This window comes from Anoplopoma fimbria, chromosome 10 (assembly GCF_027596085.1).
Source record: "Anoplopoma fimbria isolate UVic2021 breed Golden Eagle Sablefish chromosome 10, Afim_UVic_2022, whole genome shotgun sequence".
Classification (NCBI taxonomy): domain Eukaryota; kingdom Metazoa; phylum Chordata; class Actinopteri; order Perciformes; family Anoplopomatidae; genus Anoplopoma; species Anoplopoma fimbria.
In genome coordinates, this window is record NC_072458.1 from 5,888,823 (window position 1) to 5,907,729 (window position 18,907).

The 18,907-nt window shown below is 43.4% G+C and overlaps 1 protein-coding gene across 1 annotated transcript in view; it reads right to left on the minus strand.

Moving 5' to 3' along the window:
• jarid2b (jumonji, AT rich interactive domain 2b) overlaps positions 1-18,907 on the minus strand; it is a 103,652-nt gene that overhangs the window by 50,971 nt on the left and 33,774 nt on the right. Inside the window, exon 2 of the mRNA XM_054606065.1 lies at positions 1,409-1,535. Within this exon, the coding sequence (XP_054462040.1) occupies positions 1,409-1,535 (127 nt within the window). The remainder of the gene's footprint in view (positions 1-1,408; positions 1,536-18,907) is intronic.

Sequence of the window (18,907 nt, forward strand, 5' to 3'; positions counted from 1 at the left end):
GAGACTTCCCCTCCTGTCTGTCTGTCTCCCCTTTTTCTGCCTTGCTGGATGGCTGGCTGGCTCCTTTGGCTGGGTGTGAACTTTCAGAGGCTCTTTTTTCTTCCGGTTTCCTTTCTTTCGGTGTCTGGGTTGTGTTAATGTCAGCTGAGAATAGCTTCTGAGGCACGTGTGAAGTTCAAAAAAATCTCCACTGCTGGCTGGCAGAGGGCTTTTTTTTGTGTGTGTCGGAGCACCAGTGTCAAACAAAGACATGGTGGCAGCTTGGTTCAAAACAAGCTGTTCGACCCCCCCCACACGCTCTTATTGTTCTTGCTTTGTTTCAGGTTTACACGACCCAACAGCAATATCCTTTAACTGTTACTATAGCGATTTCTGTCTAACTAAGCAACTTCAAGTATTAATTCCAGTCAGGGTATCTATTCGTCAATTATTTATTGAGTGTATATGTCCAAGCTGGAGAACATTAACACTTCCTCATAGGTTTTTCTTGTGTGTGGCACTGTGGAGGACACAGCTCATCCGAGTCCCTCTGTTTGATGCGTAAACAACATTTAAAAAAAAAAAAATGTGGGAAATACTTTCAGTTCATGGGTTCCTTTAAAGATGCCACACTGAGCCAGCGAAGTGAAAGACTGCAGCTCGCTGCCCACTGACCCCACAACAAAAGGGAAATGAAAGTCCTTGATCATCTGTTCCTCTTGGATTTCTCTCCATGTTAAGTAAAATGAGTTTCTGTCGTCAAAGTAAACACGTTTGGTCTCCACTTACAGACAGACTAATAAAACTGTCGCCTTCAATTAAAGGAATGAAGAGCGAGACTGCCAGACAAAGCCAGACAAAATTGGCAACTCTGACATTTACTCGGCAAAATGCTAGGGCAGCTGTTTACTTTGCTTTCATTTCGTCAAAACAAAGTTAAAGTTTTCAGCATGTTAAATTGCTACTTTTCAAGATATCCCTTAACTTTTACAGGGCTGTTTACAAATCACCAATAGATGTTATTCATTTTATTCCATTTAAATTAATCTTAGCCAAATAAAGACTTCAAAGTACGGGATGGGTGACAGAGAGATACCTTTTTTATTCTGATATCCACTTTCAGAACAAACTCGTTTTTAGACTAGCATGCAATCATACTGGATGTTCACACATCTGGCTTAACTTTTTGGATATAGCAGAATTTAACACTATAACTTTTGTGGCAATTATTGTTTTACTGTGATTTTGATGTTATACGCCATGTGGCATTGAATACACTAAATTATCAATTTAAGGGTGTCATACTGTATTAAAGTGAACAGCTACAAAAACACACCATCTGATATCTATATCAGTGTCTCTCCCAGTACAATGATGGATACACAGTGGTATGGTTCCCCTTGCATTGAAGATATGGGTATAAACTTACCAATGGAGTTTGGGTTTCCATCACCATCCAGCTGCCGTTTCTGTGCACTCCTAAACTCCTTTAGGGAGAGGTAAAGCACCTTTCGCATAACCCGCTCCTCTGACCACGGGATCCCATCACTGTCATCCTGTGGAAACATCCAGAAAAAGAGAAGAGAAGAGAGGTCAGTACAAAGTATTTTCACTGACAGAAATAGACATTTCTTTCCCCATTGTTTTAAAAAACATTTCTGTGCTTGTGGGAAATGTCTGATGCATGAAAAACAAGAGTTCTGAATTCTTGTTCTTTTATTTATCTTTATCCAAACTGGCAGACAGACAATAAACAAGCCATTTCCACAGGCTTAAAGTTGTAAAAGTTGGACAGTTGTTTATGCTGAGCTTTTGCCTTTGTTTCTGTGGTCACACAACAGCCTATCGCAATAAAAGAGTGACTTACAGGCCAGTTTTTTGCATAATGGAGAACCTTCCTTTCATATTGTTCTGGTTGCATCATTCCGAACCATTTCTCGCTATAACGTGACATTAGCATGACACAACATTAGCATAACATAGCGTTAGCTTGCAGCTAGACACAGGGCAAAGGCATTTTGCATAACAATGCGCGAAAGACTGAATCTCCCCACAATGCCATGATAGTGAAGGGTTTTATGGTAATGAATAGGTAGGAAGCAAATGAAAAAAGCATCATGGGACTGCGAGTTCATGTGTTGCTAATCTCTCCCAGCGAGACCGAGACAGAAGATGTTATTGTCAGAAAGGTCACCAGAAGTCACAGACACACACACACACACAGACACACACACACACACACACACACACACACACACACACACAGACACCCTTTCCCAAGACGTGGCTATTTTTTCACCAGTCAGTTTCAATCTGAGCAACAAACACATGACAGCAAAATCTATAGCACATTAAACCCTCATTTATTCAAAACACGATATTGCTCGTATTGAGAATTCTAACAGCTGAATAGGAGAACATATTCCACGGCAACAAGCTTTGTTAAAAGGGTCTTTAGTGAGAGTCCAACAGCAATAACCATACTTCTCCCCCCCCTCTCCTCTACACGCATTGCTCTAGCAGCTGTGTTTGATGTCGAACAACGCTAATGACTAAAGGAAATGAGATTAGGACACGAGCAACAACAAAGAGGTATTAATAAATAATGGAAACTGGAAATAGCTTTTTCTCTAGTCAAGCCACAGGGGCGAGTGGATTTCAGCTGTAAGGTTTTAAAAAAAAAAAAAAAAAGAAAACACTGTCGCTGTGCAAAAGGCTAATGTATGCTAATTGTTTGAATTAAACACAACACTTTCTCTGATCCTGTTGGCTCATCCCAGCGAGCGCGTTTCCTCTGCGTGAGACAAATGTGTTGTAAGAGAGCAGACGAGGAAAAGTTACGTTGTGTGTGTGTGTGTGTGTGTGTGTGTGTGTGTGTGTGTGTGTGTGTGTGTGTGTGTGTGGGAGATCATCCAGTTGACTACTAAAAATGTCCACCTCACACGAAAAAATAATTAGTCCAAGATGTTTTATCGCTGCCGTAAAAACTAGATAACAGTCAAAGCATTCCATTAAGAAATAAATAACTTCAGATGACGGTGACTGGGGTAATCACAACTGAGTCTGTGTGACAGCCTGTATTTCTGTAAAAATTAATCTCATCCCGATATGCCTCCTCCCAAAGCCAGTGAATAAAATTCTACTGAAAGACTACTGCTCATAAATGTCTTTCTTTAAGTGCTGCAATCCCGTGTCACATTTACTGTTTTCACAGACACAATATACCAGAGTTGTTATGATGGATAAATGATGCCTTCTGATCATTGCGGACAACTCACAGCTTATTATAGCAGGGTCTGTGCAAATACGCCCTGAACTATGAAACTTTAAAGTAAACACACACAGTGACCTTACACCAAGAGGACATGTGTGAGCCGTAAAAAATACATGTGTTTATGAAAAATAAATGAAGTGAGCTCACCATGTTTCAGGTATAAACTCTGATCTCCTTCATGCAACATCTGCTTGTCACTCACCACTATTTATTGTCTAATTCAACAGAAAGCCAGACTGCTTAAAAGCCACAAGTGGGCCAGGGTTGCAACTGAAGAACACCTCAGGAGTTGGTGAACATTGTCGACTATTTCCCTGTAAACTTCCTGTGATTACAACAAACAAAAAAAAAAAAAAAAAACTATACGACCTCATTCACTCACTTGATTCATTTCACAAGTCTTAATATTTTATGACAATATTGACAGGGCTGAAGATTTTGTTTGTTTATCATGCTTTTGTGTTTTTCTCTCTCCATTTCTCTTCAGCAGATAAAAATAATGCTTTTGCAGAGTTTTTGTTTTGATTTTGTTTGGGGATGAAGCCTCAGCAGAGCTAAAGGGAGGAGAAGGGGGGGGCAAGATTAAAAGCCGGGTGTCTGCACATGATGGAGCTGATGGGTGACAGCCACATCTCCCTGCAAAAAGAAAGAAAGCTGACACACACACACACACACGCACACACACACACACACACACACACGTACACACGAGCGAGCAGACCGTACAGTGCACCGATGGCCTGCAGTCTCTGACAGAGGTTGATAGGGTGCGTTTTGTGCGTAGCGTGCAGTCCCTCATTACACTGTCACATGTGAGCCTGCGTGCACACACACACACACACACACACACACACACACACACACGCACGCACGCACACATGCGAGGAAAGGTAGTGCAAGTATTCATTTATGCCATTTTCTCCTGCAGTTAGTGTCATCTAATCCATTCTGTGTCTATGTGTGTGCGCGTGCACGGGCATGTGTGCAAAAAGCCTGCCAGGTAAGCACCAATTACCGAGACAGCTCACTGGCACTCTTTCACTCCTGGTGTGTCACAGGTCCAAATGTACACTGACACAAACACCCCATAGACAGTACATGTCAGGGTCACAGACACAACATACATATACTGCTTCCATTGGATTCATATCTATACCTAACACACATACACAAACGTAACGCACAGCTGTACTGAGAGGAGGAAAAAAAAAAAATATTCCCCTCAAGAAAATTGACCTTAAAGATCTGCATTTTCTTTTTCTCTCTCTCTCTCTCTTCTCTGTGGGTTCCTCCCAGTTGTTGGCAGCGTGCCAGAAGTATTTCCTGCGTTGTGTACACATAGCAACAAGGTCTAAAAAAAATAAAAATAATGATAATAAAAAGGGGGGAAAAAATGCTGACTGACTTTTCATCAGCTGGGAGGAAAATACTGAGTTTTAAAGCTCTGCTCTATAACAGCTTGCTTTGCCCTGAACGCTCGCTAATAGTTTCTTCAGATCATCTATTTTAAATGGCTTTTCTCCACCTCTGCTCAACTGCGGGTTAACCATTTGTCTGACCTTAGAGGTGGTTTGCCATCTGTTTTAGGTCAAGGTGTTGCTATGCTTTCACTGGTCACAAAAAAAACGAGTTCCTGCCTGCGTCTGTATGCTTTCTAGGTGTATTGAAAAAAGAAATAAAGAAGTGATGGACAGGAATAGCATGCAAAGTCCCTCCGAAGACATTCACACTGCCTGCCAGACAGCTTAGTGTAGCATGACAGAGGAGGGAAAACATCTACCCAAATAAGCAATAAGACCAAATTGTGTTGCATCTCAGATTCTCAGACATACACTGCAGTGTGTGTGTGTGTGTGTGTGTGTGTGTGTGTGTGTGTGTGTGTGTGTCTGAGGCATTGCCAGAGCTCTTTAGAGACAGCTCTTACACAGAGCAATGCCAGCCGAGCGCTACAGCTCTTACACACACACAATGCCACCGAGCGCTACACACACACTGACACACACACACACACACACACACACGCACACACATCTACACCCCGACCAGCTCCCATCAGGCTGGTGGAATCCCACTAATGAGCGCAGGGACCTTTTCTGTGCACATGAGTGTGTGAGTGTATGTGTGTGTGTGTGTGTGTGTGTGTGTGTGTGTGTGTGTGTGTGTGTGTAACCCAGTGATGCATCAGGAACGCTGTGTGCATACTGTCACCCGCCAAACCAACCCCCCTCAACTCCTATGGAATACACAGGTAATCCCACCGACCTGCAAAAACACACACAAAGACACAGACAGACACCCTTTTATGCATCCATAGGGATACTGCGCTTGAAAAGTAGGCCTCCATCTCTTTCTCTGTCACACACACACACACACGCTGTGATTAATCAGACGGGGCTTGGAAGTATACCAAGGTAATACCTCTCCCGCTGGGCCAATTTTAACATTTTACCCCATAAAAAGTCTCCAAAGGATGTAATTCAAGGGGGAAAATATCAGAGAACACACACCTGAGAAGCAATTGTTTAATTCCTGTCTCATTTTAATTCTTTTCCTGACATTATTCTAGCTTTTATTCTTCAAAATATGTCATCTCAGGCTAGTAAGTTTGCATTGAAAATATGCAAGTTTAAATGTTGAGCTAGAAAGGATCCAGAGAATGAAATGCACTGGGAGCATTTCCGCTAGTAAGAGTTTTGCCACAACAGAAAAAAAAACAAAAAAAACACCAACACAAGTGTATAAATTGAATTTAAAAAAAAAAAAAAAAAACAGGAATAGAGCAAATGTTAAAGAGCTTGCAGTGGCGTTCCAACGATAAAAAGTCAAGAGTCTGAGCGGGATCAATCCATCACTGCATCCGTATCTGTTCATCTAACAGGATGAAAAGTGGAGCTGGTTCCACTTCATAACCCCAGGCTTACTCAACAATCCTCTCCCCACAGCAGACAAATCCAATAACTCTGGCAGTAGATGGGGAAACAAGTGGATTGCATTGGCTGCATAATAGTGGATACTGACAAAAGGGGAAGTGGGATGGGAGAGAGGGAGGGAGAGAGAGAGAGAGGAGGGAGGATGGATTGTGTTGGATACAGGTTCATTTTAAACTTTGAAATGATAAACTCACTATTACAATCAGATCTGGCCATTCCAATGATGTTTGGACTGATGGAGATGAGGAAATAAGTATAAACTTGGCGACATTGTTTAACGCCCCTGCTACAGTATAACTGGTGTCTTTTTCTGTGGTATTAAATTATGTTTTACTAGCAGACTTTATTACTATGCCGAACATTTAGCAGTGCTTCCCCAGTATTTAGTAAAATACTTCAAATGTGCATGGGATTTCTTATTACACTATTGTTCACTAAAAAACACACGCTGTGCCTTTAAGAGCATCACAGAGTTTCAGTGCTTCGGTGTGTATCGGTGTGACAGAAAGCCACGCCAACGTTAGCTCTGCAGCTCAGACGTTTCAGTGCTTACTGTACAGAAGAGATGGAAACCACACATTTAAAAAAAGGTGATAAAATCAGGTTCAGTCATAATGTTGACAACACCACCGCCATATAAACAAAGTCACACATTCTTCTGTACCACCTTCGATCTAACGCATGTAAACATTCACACGCTTGGGAATCTGCATGCGTACATATATCTGTGTGGTGTGTCTGTGTGTGCGTTCTCACTCGCTGTTCTAAAAATAGAGCCGTGCTGCTGCAGACTGTGCGGATGTCAAGGCAGAGGAATGTGGGCCAAGTGCCAGCTGCGATCTGCTCTACAAAACAGGCCCAAAATCTGTTATTCTAACACACATTTCCCTTTAGGAGGAGGGACAGATCAATGGAGGAGAAATGTTATTCTAACAAAGCTTGGGGTTATTGTATCCAGTAGCCAGGACAGTCTTTAACCCACTACTACCCTCTTTCTTCCGTTCTTCACATCTTGAGCTTCCTTACTCTTGTACCAACACATGGGCCGCAGATGACTGGCTAAACTTTATCACAGCTCAGGGTTCACAAGTGGTGCAGATGACAGCGATAATTATTTAATTCCCAAATGAATCATTGTAAACTTTCTTAAAAAGGTTATGACCAACCGTTTGTGCATTCGAATCATTTAAAGTATGTTGATAACGACCAAAAACAACTGTAACTTTCTTAAGAAAGCCTGGACAATGCAGCAAGAAATCCCAATTACGCCTTCACAATATTATAGGGCTCTAGTAAATGAGAGATGCAAATAAAAACATCTATGCCGCATGTCTGAGGAGGAGTGACCTATTAGAAAACAAACAAAAAAAAAAAAACAGGTAGTTTTTGAGGCCACTGCCAGCACTAATAAAATGTGACAAGCAGTTCTAACGTCAGCACGATTTGAAAGCAACTGAGGCAGCGGCTAAAACCAGGCCGACCTCCTCAACTAAGAAGCACGTGTTTGCTCACAGAACTTACATTCCAATCCTAACTACATCCTGGTCCCCATGTCCCTAATGGCTTCAAGTGGACCGGATGCTGAGCTGAGCTGAGCTCCGAGTTCAGAGAATAGGCAAATGGAACAAGGTTGTGGGGTTGCCGGGGACGAGAGGCCCTATATAATCGCCTCATTACACCACAAGCTCACTGCATCGGAATGTGAGTGCATGTGTGTGTGCGCACGCAGCCACAGGGCCTTCCCTTTAAACTGGCCATGCTGGGATAGCCCCAACAGCTATAGTAGAAGGATCCAGAACAATTCCATCTGCAGGAGAGGAGAGGTGATGAGAGAAATGCTACATCAGCTGCAACCGTGACTTAAACCACAGTTTTTCCATAAGCTGACATGCTGTTGCACACAACCGACACATATCAACTTGATCCAGACAGATACTCTGTCTCAAAAGGGCCAAATTCAAATGGAGTACATGGAAGAAATTGGGTGTGTGACCACTTTCTCTCTCAGCCCTTTTCTCCCTGCACCTACATTTGCAGCAGATGAAGGATTCTCCCGCAGAACAATGCCTTCAGTCTGCAGCCTGGCCATGATGGACTCTCCTGCTGAGCTCAGTGTCAGGGACACACAAAAACCTCCAGCGCCACTGTCAATCATATCAGCTGTCTCACGCAGGCGCACACACACACACACACACGCAGTCTGAATCTATCTGAGCATGCATAAGTGACAGACTGCCAGCGCCATTCAGCCCTGTCGAGCATAAAGCGCTCTCAGGCTGGTAAAAAGTAGAGCACAGAGAGAGAGGGAGAGAGAGAGAGAGAGAGAGAGAGAGAGAGAGACAGAGATTTTGAATACAGACGGTGACAGAGGTTGGTTTTTTTTTTTTACTGAAAAAATAAATGTCACAGCACTCTGAAGAACCTGTGTGTCCGTGTCTGTGGGGAGTGGAGGCAACTGGCAGCATAATAAATGGGATTTAAATTGACTGAGGTGCCCACCCACACTGGCTATGTGACCTACTGACCCCTGTTCTGACCCTTTACTCTAAACACGCAACATGCACCAACATAGTCCGTGTTTCTATTTTTATGCGCATTGTAAAGCATCGCATTAGAAAACCTGTATAGAAACGGCAAATACTGCCTCAATGGCGAAATAAAGTGTTTAAGCTCGCTTGAGGTGTTTCTTTGCATTGGTCGAAAAGGAACCGATGTGCTGCATGGGATATGGAAACGCCTTCGCTTTGTCAAACACATGACCGATCAGCTGTTTCTACTGTCGACGTCTTCCCAGATATTACCAAAACAAGCGAAAATGTATTTTCGTCTCTGTACGGGAAGGAACAGGGCCAGTACTAGCTGACATGAAATTAAAACTTTTTTCAAATCAAACTAAGTCCTAAAGACCCATCTCCATTTATATCTTGTAGCTAGTTGGTTAGATTGCAACTTGTATCGTTTCCGGTTCACTACGTCTACTTCTTCTACGTTTTTTTCTGGCGGTTTACATAAATACGTAGCCTACAGCGCCGACATGTGGCCAAACTACGCTGTAGCAGATATTAATCGCTCACAACCAGTAAATACACACGCGGCTAATTTGCGGTTTTTGCGACATTCAAAAGGTTCGCTTAAAATTGAATTAAAATTGAAAATCGAATAAAAACGCGGCTACTGATACTTCCTCCAACCTGTAAAGCAGTTTTTATGCATTTATTTTATATTTTTAGTCTTTAAGGTTCAATTTTAGACAAATGAATGAACCAGCTGTCTGACCTTTCTACTGCCCCATGAATCAACATAATACTTGTGTCTAAAAAAGCAATTGTTTGACTGCAAACATCACCAAAATGTAATCAATAGAATACATGGGCCATCTGTTCACCAAATTTCAGCCAAATCTTTTATAAACTTTTAGAGACGTCTTAAAAAACAACCAGACGGTATTAATTTGTGGTGTTAACAAGTACAAGAAGGAAAATGAAACCCAGAATAATTAATGAAGATAAAAACCCTTTCCAATCTTTCAATCTGGTCTGTTTATCGCATTCCTGGAGCACTGACTGGTATAGCAGTATTGACAGATTATCTAACAGTACGTGGAAGGAGTTTCTTGCATGCCACAGCACCAGAGGAGCATTACAGTAAAGAACCGGGGCTCAAAGCAAATGTTTTCCTGTTCATTCGGTGCCACAAAGCCAAGAAAGGATGGCGGAAGTGTTGTTGTGGGAATTTTTTTAAGTGTCTCTCGTAAAGTGAAATGTTAAAGTAACGGCGTGATATCAGCTTTGCAGGCGTGTCGCCATGGTTTTTAGGGCTCAGTTGAGGAAAATTCTTCATATTCTTAAGTTACATTTGGCAGTTTTAAAGCGCTGACTGTTCAGACAGAGGACTGTGCTACGTCTGGTCTCACAATAGACTAAAGTACAGGCCCTGTGGCACAAATGTGTGTTAAAATATAGTATAAAGCAACCCTTGTGTGCACGTGTGTGTGCTCTTTTTCCAGATTTGGTTGCACAACAAACGGCTCCCATTCAGTAGTAACAGCCTCATTCAACACACTTACCCTACAACTCTGTCACAATATCACTTTCACTTTGGCTTCTTGCCTCTGACCAAAGGTTTGACACACACACACACACGCACACACACACACACACACGCACACACGCACGCTCCCTAGCTGCGGTCACGTGGACGGTTCTGAAGGACGGCGCTCCCCAACGTGCTGTCATTCATCATGCTAGCAGTAGCAATGGCTGCTGCGCCTCCCTGCTATTCCCTCGGGAGCCTTGGAAGACCTCTGCTGCTGATCCCTCTTAACAGAGCTGCATGTCTAACCTTCTCTCCTCCACACACCAGCTGTGCTGCACCAAGAAATATGAGGTATGACTTCTGACATCAGTAGCAATAAGTTTATTTCTTTAGATTTTATGGAGCCAAAGAAAGATCGTATCCTGATAATTGCCTCCGGCTATGGCATTGCTAACGGACAGTTCTTTAACAAATATTTTCTTTCTTTAAAAGCAAGGTCACATTGCTGAACTTCTAAAAGACTTGATATAAGGAAATTAACAAGAATGAATCTTTTTACACTATCTGAAAATACTCTCTATACTATAATGGATTTGGGTGAACGGTCTTAAAACTTCTTTAAACAACCGGCAGGCTGAGGAGCAGGTCACCTTTTGAGCCAAGTAAAACACAAACATTTGACTCCTTCAGATTATTTCATATGACAGCAGTAATACTTTAAGGCTAGAACTTTTCTGGCGGCAGGCTTGCTAGGTTTGGCCTTTAAATGCTGCAACACTTTAGACATTCTCTTATATTTGGAGAAATGTTAGACAACTGAAGTGTGTCTCGGTCCAATCACATGACTGGATCTTAAAATACCACAGGAAGAGACATACAGGCTGAAAGCTTACTCAAGTGTGGAGTGTCTGCATACAACCATACACACAATGTGTCTCAAAGCATATGTAAGTAATGTTACAGCGTGTAGACATCTCGTGCCAAGACTGAAGCCCTCCCACTCACACAAACACAAGGAGGGGACAGGAAGGCAGAAACAGGAAACAGAGTAACCTCATTAGCCCCGTGCCTTGTCTGACAGGAACAGCCTGCAGGCTAGCAGGCTTATCAGAATACACAGAGAACCACCCGCCTCTGGTCAGCTTATACAGCATCTGTCTGCTACTAGTGGAGGATGCCATTTGTATGGGAGCAAGCTGGTAGGAGGGCAACGCCTGAGGGGGAACTTCAAGAAAGTGCTCCTGTTAGCCTTGGATAGTCAGACTCATCAGAAAGACTGTAGGATTACATCTGGACTCCGGTTAGGTAAGGCTGTAAACAATCAGACAGGAAGAGGCACACAAGCACCATCACATTTGTGCACGCAGGCACACTTGCACAACAACAACAACAGCTCCTGGCCCGAGGCTCTAAACTCATTTACCCTTGCAGAACTTTGCTCGAGCGCAGACAAGCTGCTTTACTAGAAAGACTCATTAATTCCCCTTTCCACAACCAGGACATAAAAAGATATTGAGCGTGTGAAAAGGGCCGCCGCTTGCCCACAAAAGTGTAGAGCTAAATTACTGTGTATTGCAAGACGCAAGTTAGATTAACGCAAATGAGTACATTTGTAAAAAAAAAACACAAATAAAAATAAAAAAGAAGCCACTTCAGAAGCATCTCCCGCCCGCTGTAGAGAAGCTTAAAATGTTGTGACTGAGTATTTGAATCGTGCTTGCATCCCTGCTGAGAAGAAAAACAGATGGCCTCTGCACCTCCCTATCTCATCTCTGGTGCCCTCCTCGCATCGCTTCCAATCAAAAGAAGTTCAGTCTAAGTACAATCATTTTTAGATACACTGAACGGCGGTGTCTGTTGCTGCGGGGGCGACTGTCTTCAATCGATAAGCACTCCCATCTGTGTTTGTTTGTTCTGTAGCGGTGTTTTAGTAGTTGACAGGATTTTGGAGTCGCAAAAGAAGCTCTTACTTTATCCCCCAAACTCGATCACAAATGCACAATTTTACAATATCTGATCTCCTATCAAACTGTAAACCTGTATTGTTACAGTTAATAAAAGCAGCCTAAAAGCCAAAGTATTTGCATTGAAATGCAAGTTATAATAATTAAATGAAACCACAGGTGATAGCCAACAGACGACTGCCAATGTGCTTTTGTTACTTGATCACTTATCAATCAACATTTTTAATTGGTGAAATAAAATGGGAAATAAAATACTAAACAAAATGACCCTCCAACCACAGAAACAAAGAATAAATTATGCTCTCTGTGTGCTTTTGTATTTTTTGTTCTTTGTCATACTGGGTGTTGGCTTAATCCGCTACAGTCTTATCTGTTAAGTCTGACACAGACAGACCACAGACATCATGTGTTGATGAAATGGTGGGTGTGTGTTCTGACGAAAGGTGTGAAAAGCGACTGACCAAGCAAAGGACCAACAACATCCCTGATGAGAAAACAGTGGAAGGCCTGCCTTTCTGTTAGCCCATAATGCACCGCTCCATTACTGCGTCCTATGCCCTACCCCTTTCTCTCACACACGCATGCAGCCAATGCACTGTCCAGTGTTGTTCATTGAGATGGATGACCGTCTGCAAATGGCCTGGATCCATGCTTTCACACTGCATATATATGTATACACACACCCACACACACACACACACACACACACAGTGTCATTTTGTATTTAAATTTGCCTTTGAATAGAAACAGAAGAGAAAAAAAGCAGTGCAAACGGGAAAAATAAACAGTGTCAGGAAAATAAGAAGAGAAAAGGAGAGAGGAGAAGCACACAGTGGCTCCTGTGTGGCCACTCTGGGCCTGGTGCCGGTTGGCATTGGTTGGCATCATCCCCTCTGCAGCTGGTGGCAATATTAACCCGCCTGTCGGCGGTCGGCTGGTGGGGGCACGCGGGGTACAACTAGCCAGGCTGGAGGTGGGGCAGCGCTCTATGTGTGTGTGTGTGTGTGTGTGTGTGTGTGTGTGTGTGTATCGGTCGCCATGTGTGTCCTGAGATGCCCTCTGTTGGCCCTGATGTGTGTGCACACACTTGTGACTAAGTCACTTGAGGGCAAGTCTGACTTTTTGTATGCAACTGTGCACACATTCCCTGTGTGTGTGTGTGTGTGTGTGTGTGTGTGTGTGTGTGTGTGTGTGTGTGTGTGTGTGTGTGTGTGTGTGTGTGTGTGTGTGTGTGTGTGTGTGTGTGTGTGTGTGTGTGTGTGTGTGTGTGTGTGTGTGTGTCTACATGCAGCTGCTAGCAGCGGTAGATGGCGTGAGGATCCAGACCATAAACAAACCAAACTGAGCCGAGATGAGAACATGCCAAAATATGGGCTAGCGCTCCTAAATCCCATTCGAAAACACGATACAAAATCCAGGCCTGCGGATAACCTTGGAAAGGAACATATCAACTCCTAAGAATTCAGGCTCTCAGGCTTTACAGACACTCCAGAATAATGCCCGTTTTTCTACAACTGAATAAAAAGCTGTGCATGGTTGTCCAGCGGACAGGAATGTGCAAATAGCTCTTTTTCATGGCTGATGCATCTTCCCAATGGCATGCATTAACAATATTCCTCCTCTTTGATAGCTCAAGTGCTTGAAATTAAAATGAAAAATAAAATTTGGTATGTTAGCTCGAATCTTTCTTCGGAAAATGTTTGGACAATGATGCCGCCTTTTAGCCCGACATCCAACACCAGTGATACAATAATGTAGTGCGACAAAAAAGGTCTCTAAGCTAGGACTGCTGGGTAGAGCAAAGAGACCCATTTTCTACTCGTGTGACTGGGGCTGATGACAGCAACAACAGAGTACCTTGTACAAACCATGTTAGGTCAAGTCTCTCTCTGGCTGACAATCGCACTAACAAGCACGTCACAACACAGCGCCCTTTCCACACTGTATACACACACACACTCGTATACACATAGGTACACAAGACCGTCTTTGAAGGACTTAAAAGCTCACACTATACAAGTGCTTGTCTGGATCATTACTGGCAGACTGTGTACTGTTCTGCACACATAGTCAGGGCCAAGAGGTGCTATCAATCCCTTCTCCTAGCAGCTGTTTCTCACGAGCAAGTCAGTGCTATCCGTGTGTGTGTGTGTGTGTGTGTGCGTGTCTGAATGTGTATGCACGTGTACAATCTTGGTTTACTAATTATATGCCTTTTTATGTGGCTTACTTGTGAACGAAATAAACCGTCTGATTCAAAAAGCATAAACCAGGGCACGGTACCTCCTACACATCATCAAACAGGGAAATATTTATGACCCGCCTTCAAACCTCATCCACCAAGAACCAGGAAAATACTACAAACTAAGCTAATTTAGAATAAGTGCCAAGGATTTCTCAAAAAAAAAAAAAGAATGGGTATGCTGCATTTTGAAATATTTCTGACGACAATACTGTGCAATTTTTTCATGTAACTTGCCAGACAAATGAGACGGTTCCAACAAAGCAATAATTAGGCAACATAACTATTATTTCATAGACAACGCAATTATTTCGCAGTCTCCCATTGCTTTCTGGGGGGGGAAATGAATCAAACCGTTGTGAACAAGCCACAAATATCACTTGGGTGACATGTTAATTACCCAATTTAACAAAGCAAATAATTACCCTCTGGCTCGGAGTCTAGCGAACTATTTTTCCTCATGGAAATGAGTCTCTGTGTGCATACGGAGGCCTGCGCTGCATGGTGGGGAGCTGACGTCAGCAGAGTGTGGGAGCTCTGGGGCGGGTCAATAGTTAAGGCCTGTGATTACTTTGTTGCCTCTTCCGGTCATTGAGGTAATTCAATATAAAAGAGACCAGAGGAGCGGGAGGGTGTGTCCGAGTGTCGTAAAGCTCTTTTGTTTCATCTGGCTCGCATTTTGAAGAATGTGAGGGACACATAGGGCTTCTCACTTTGCCTTGAATGTCCCAATATGTCCATGCCATTTATCTTAAATGAGCACATAAGGTTGAGTGCATGAGTGTGTACACACGGCGACTGACAAACCCACGGTTAGAACCTCATACCCACATGTGCTGACATTAATTGAGAACAACATGGGTCGCAGTCAACATATGTCAGACATGACACACTTCATAGCTTCTGGACGCGGCAAACGCTTCACCATGTAAGCAGGTACACATGAAGGAGTGCTTTGTTCAACAACATGGCTGCTTTGCGGCGTGCGAAATCCGTGTTGTAAACCAATTAGTATTTCTAGGGAATTGGCAACAAAGACCAACTTATGTCTTTGCAGTTTTCCATCTTATGGAAAAGGCAGCTGTGACCGGCAGGCAAAATCTCAAATGAGTCGCAATATTCAGCAATATGCTAAAGTGGAGGGGTGCCAAAAATAATCTCATGAACTTCAATCTTGCCAAAATTACCAATCACAGCCAATAAAGTTAAATTAAACTGCAAACTGGAATGAATCACTAATATGAACAGCGGCGGCAACATGTAATCGTGCACACAGTCACATCTACGCACACACAACGTCTAACATCTATTTATTTACTGCACCATTCAAAAGGCTAAACTAGTCCACAAGCAAAGTGCTAGACAAGCACTCTGTAATAAATCCATAACTGTTCACAGGGGGAATGGAGAAAGCAACCTTTACAGCACAACGCCTCATTCACACACCCTCTTGCTGCTTCACCCTCTTTATTGCAGTCCAGATGCATTCTGTTTATTTACCCCGACACCGTGGCCCAATTTAGCCAGAATGAGGGAAATTAAATCAGGCCTTGTGAAATCGCTACACTTCCAAGCCTCCCGTTTCGTCCATTAAATTGTCATTGTTGGCCAGCCATTTACGAGACGCAGCGAAACAAATGTAACACTCAAGGAGCAGAGCGGAAAGCCAGAGGACGTGGCGGAAATTGCAGCACACGACTTGAGCAGGAGGCGGAGGGGAATCTTGCTAAATGAGAAATCATTCACTGAAACATTCAATGAGATGGATCAGAGTTTTTCGTGGTTACGTGGGGTCAGGCAAGTAGAAGTGTTTCAAGTGGACAGAGAGGAGAGGAAATAAAAAAAAGCTTATTTAAATGATGTATATGCAATATTATGGTCAATGTATATGTGGGAAAATGCAGATAAACACCTTATATCCATAAGCAACTCATTTCTTATCAAGGGCCACATGCGGTCCAAGCAAAAGTCCAGCTTAAGGTCAAGGGTCGGGGGCAAGCAGGTGGCCAGAAGGGGTCAAAGTTGACCTCCCGGCAGGCACATCGGTGGGAGGGCCAGAGCCACTCTGCTCAAAGGACCCGTCAATCACAGTCACTTATTTAGCATGCGTCGATCTCTGTTGGCCCCTGGGATCCAGCTTGCCATTTCTCTCCAGCCTCTTTACCCCCAACCAGAGCCAGATAAGGGTCTCTTTACATGACAAAGTGCTGTGGAAGACCCGGGCAGAGAAAAGAAAGAGGTTCCTTTCAGTTGCCAATGGGGAGCAAATCCTCTGCCCACAAGGGGTTATGGTCACATGGTTCTAATTTAAAACTGAAAGGTGAAATGGGAATTTAGGATTCCCTGGCCCAACATCATATCAAGTAACTCGCATCAGTTTGATCTGAAATTAAAGTTAAGCCGCAATGGCCGCGATGTCCTAGATCACCGCTTCTCATCTTTAAAGCTTTGAGAATAATGTCTTAAAAGCTATTCTTTTAATTTCTTTAGTTTCCATCCAGTAACGGCATAATAAGCATTCTTTCAAAGTCAGATCTTTGTCATCGTAACAGCAAACTGTCTGCACACTAGAACCCAATTAGACCGAGCTGCTCTGAATGCTCAAACTCTGAGCTACTCAACAGCATGTGTTACAACTTTAGCTCGCAGCTGTACGCTCGCTCACCTCACTCCGTACCTCCATCTCACTAATGATTTGCAATGCGCTAAAGTTGTCACTGCTTAAAAGAGACTAGCCGACTGAAGCAAACCATCTCCTTTTAGTCTTCAAATGAGCATGGATTCAGAGAGATGTTTTTGGCTCGTGATAGCGACAAAAAACGTTTTTTTTGAAAGAGAGAAACAAGATGTGAAAAAAGGGGAAAGCCTGGTTTCCATGGTTTACAGAAACTGGCAGACAAACAAGGCGTCTGTTATGAGACAAATTTAAAAAAAATATATATATATATATATTAGTACAGGGAAGATGGAGGATTTGGGGTTTGATTTTGTTTTAAGTCTGGGCTGGAGAAACTCCCGATCGAGCCATCTGTCCGTGTGAAAGGAATCGGAGGAGTCAGGCGGTTTCTGCCAGCAGCAAAGAAAAGAGGAAAAGAAGGGGTGTCACAGGGGAGTTAGCGGGAGGAAGAGAGGGAGGGAGGACAGGTAGGCATTGTGTCTCGAGTTCCCCTTTCTATTCATTCACCCTGGTTCCTTTTTTGGCCTCTTGGGGGGATGGAAACTGAAGAGGGTGTTAGAAATGTCTTGCTGCTCAGAGGCTGTCATCTGTAGACAGAAGGAAGTTTTGTATGCGGCGCTCTGTGAGGATGAAGGAATTCAATCAACTGGCATCTGTAGAGGACAACAGAGCCCACTGAATATCAATAGCATTAGTTCTTTTTTTTAAAGAGATGTGTCATACATTTGCAGCTGAATGTATACTGCCGCTAGCTTTTCCAAAAGGGCTGCAGCAATGCCGACAAAGACAATGGCGTTATAAGGCAACTTTGATTAGCATGTGGCCTGTAGTGTGAAAGAGTAACTAATGACAGGAGATTAAGCAAGGTCACTCTCAGAATGAGCAATCACTGCGACAGTAAATAAAGTGCAATGAATTCCTCTACGTATGCAGCGTCCGCACAATCAGCTGGTTGCTCTATAGGATTGTTAACAGTTATTTTCCTCGCGGTGTAAATTGTTTTTGTGTCAAAAGGTATTAAAATGGTGATTGCTGAGTTACTGCCGCGCTATTGGGGGGCGGGGGGGGCATTAAATTTGAGACGAGGTGAAGGTACGATGACAGGTCGTCCCATAGGCCCGCTGGTATTTCTCCTTGGGGAAGTTGATTCGAAAACAACCCCCCCCCCCCCCATCCCTCCCCATCCCTCCCTCCGCTCTCCTCCATATTTCACGCAGACTTTTCAAACACGCGCAAATCTTCATCCATCACTGACAGCGAGGCAAAATAAACAATCATACCGCAGATCAATCACTGTCTGTTTAATGCCGCGCAGCGCCGAGGCTCAGAGGTGGGGGTGGGGGGGGGGGGGGGTTTAATGCGGTGGCGCAGTGGCACGTGCGCTCACATACCTTCGCAGTGTGTATGTGCAGAACATGCATGTTGATATTGAGTGTGTGAGCCACACACACACACACACACACACACAATCAATCAGTCTTTTCTCTCTGTGACTATGGAATCTAACCCAACGAGCGGTAAGAAGCACACTGGAGCCTCACTGTCAGCAAAAGATAAATAAGGCAACCCGCACTAGTCAAAACTCTCTTTTTTACTTTTTAGTGACATGCAATTTCAACTCCATTGCATCAACTTTGTGTTTAAACTTTCACCACCTCTGAAGGCAGTTGGCAAAAAAAAAAAAAAGTTACATTCAAATCTAGATTCAAAGAAATCTCCGACGTCCATTGATAGCCACAGGTGATGCACAACCTTAAATGTGACCACAGAGCAGTGCATCAGGTCCTGTGCTGGTATCAGCGCTGC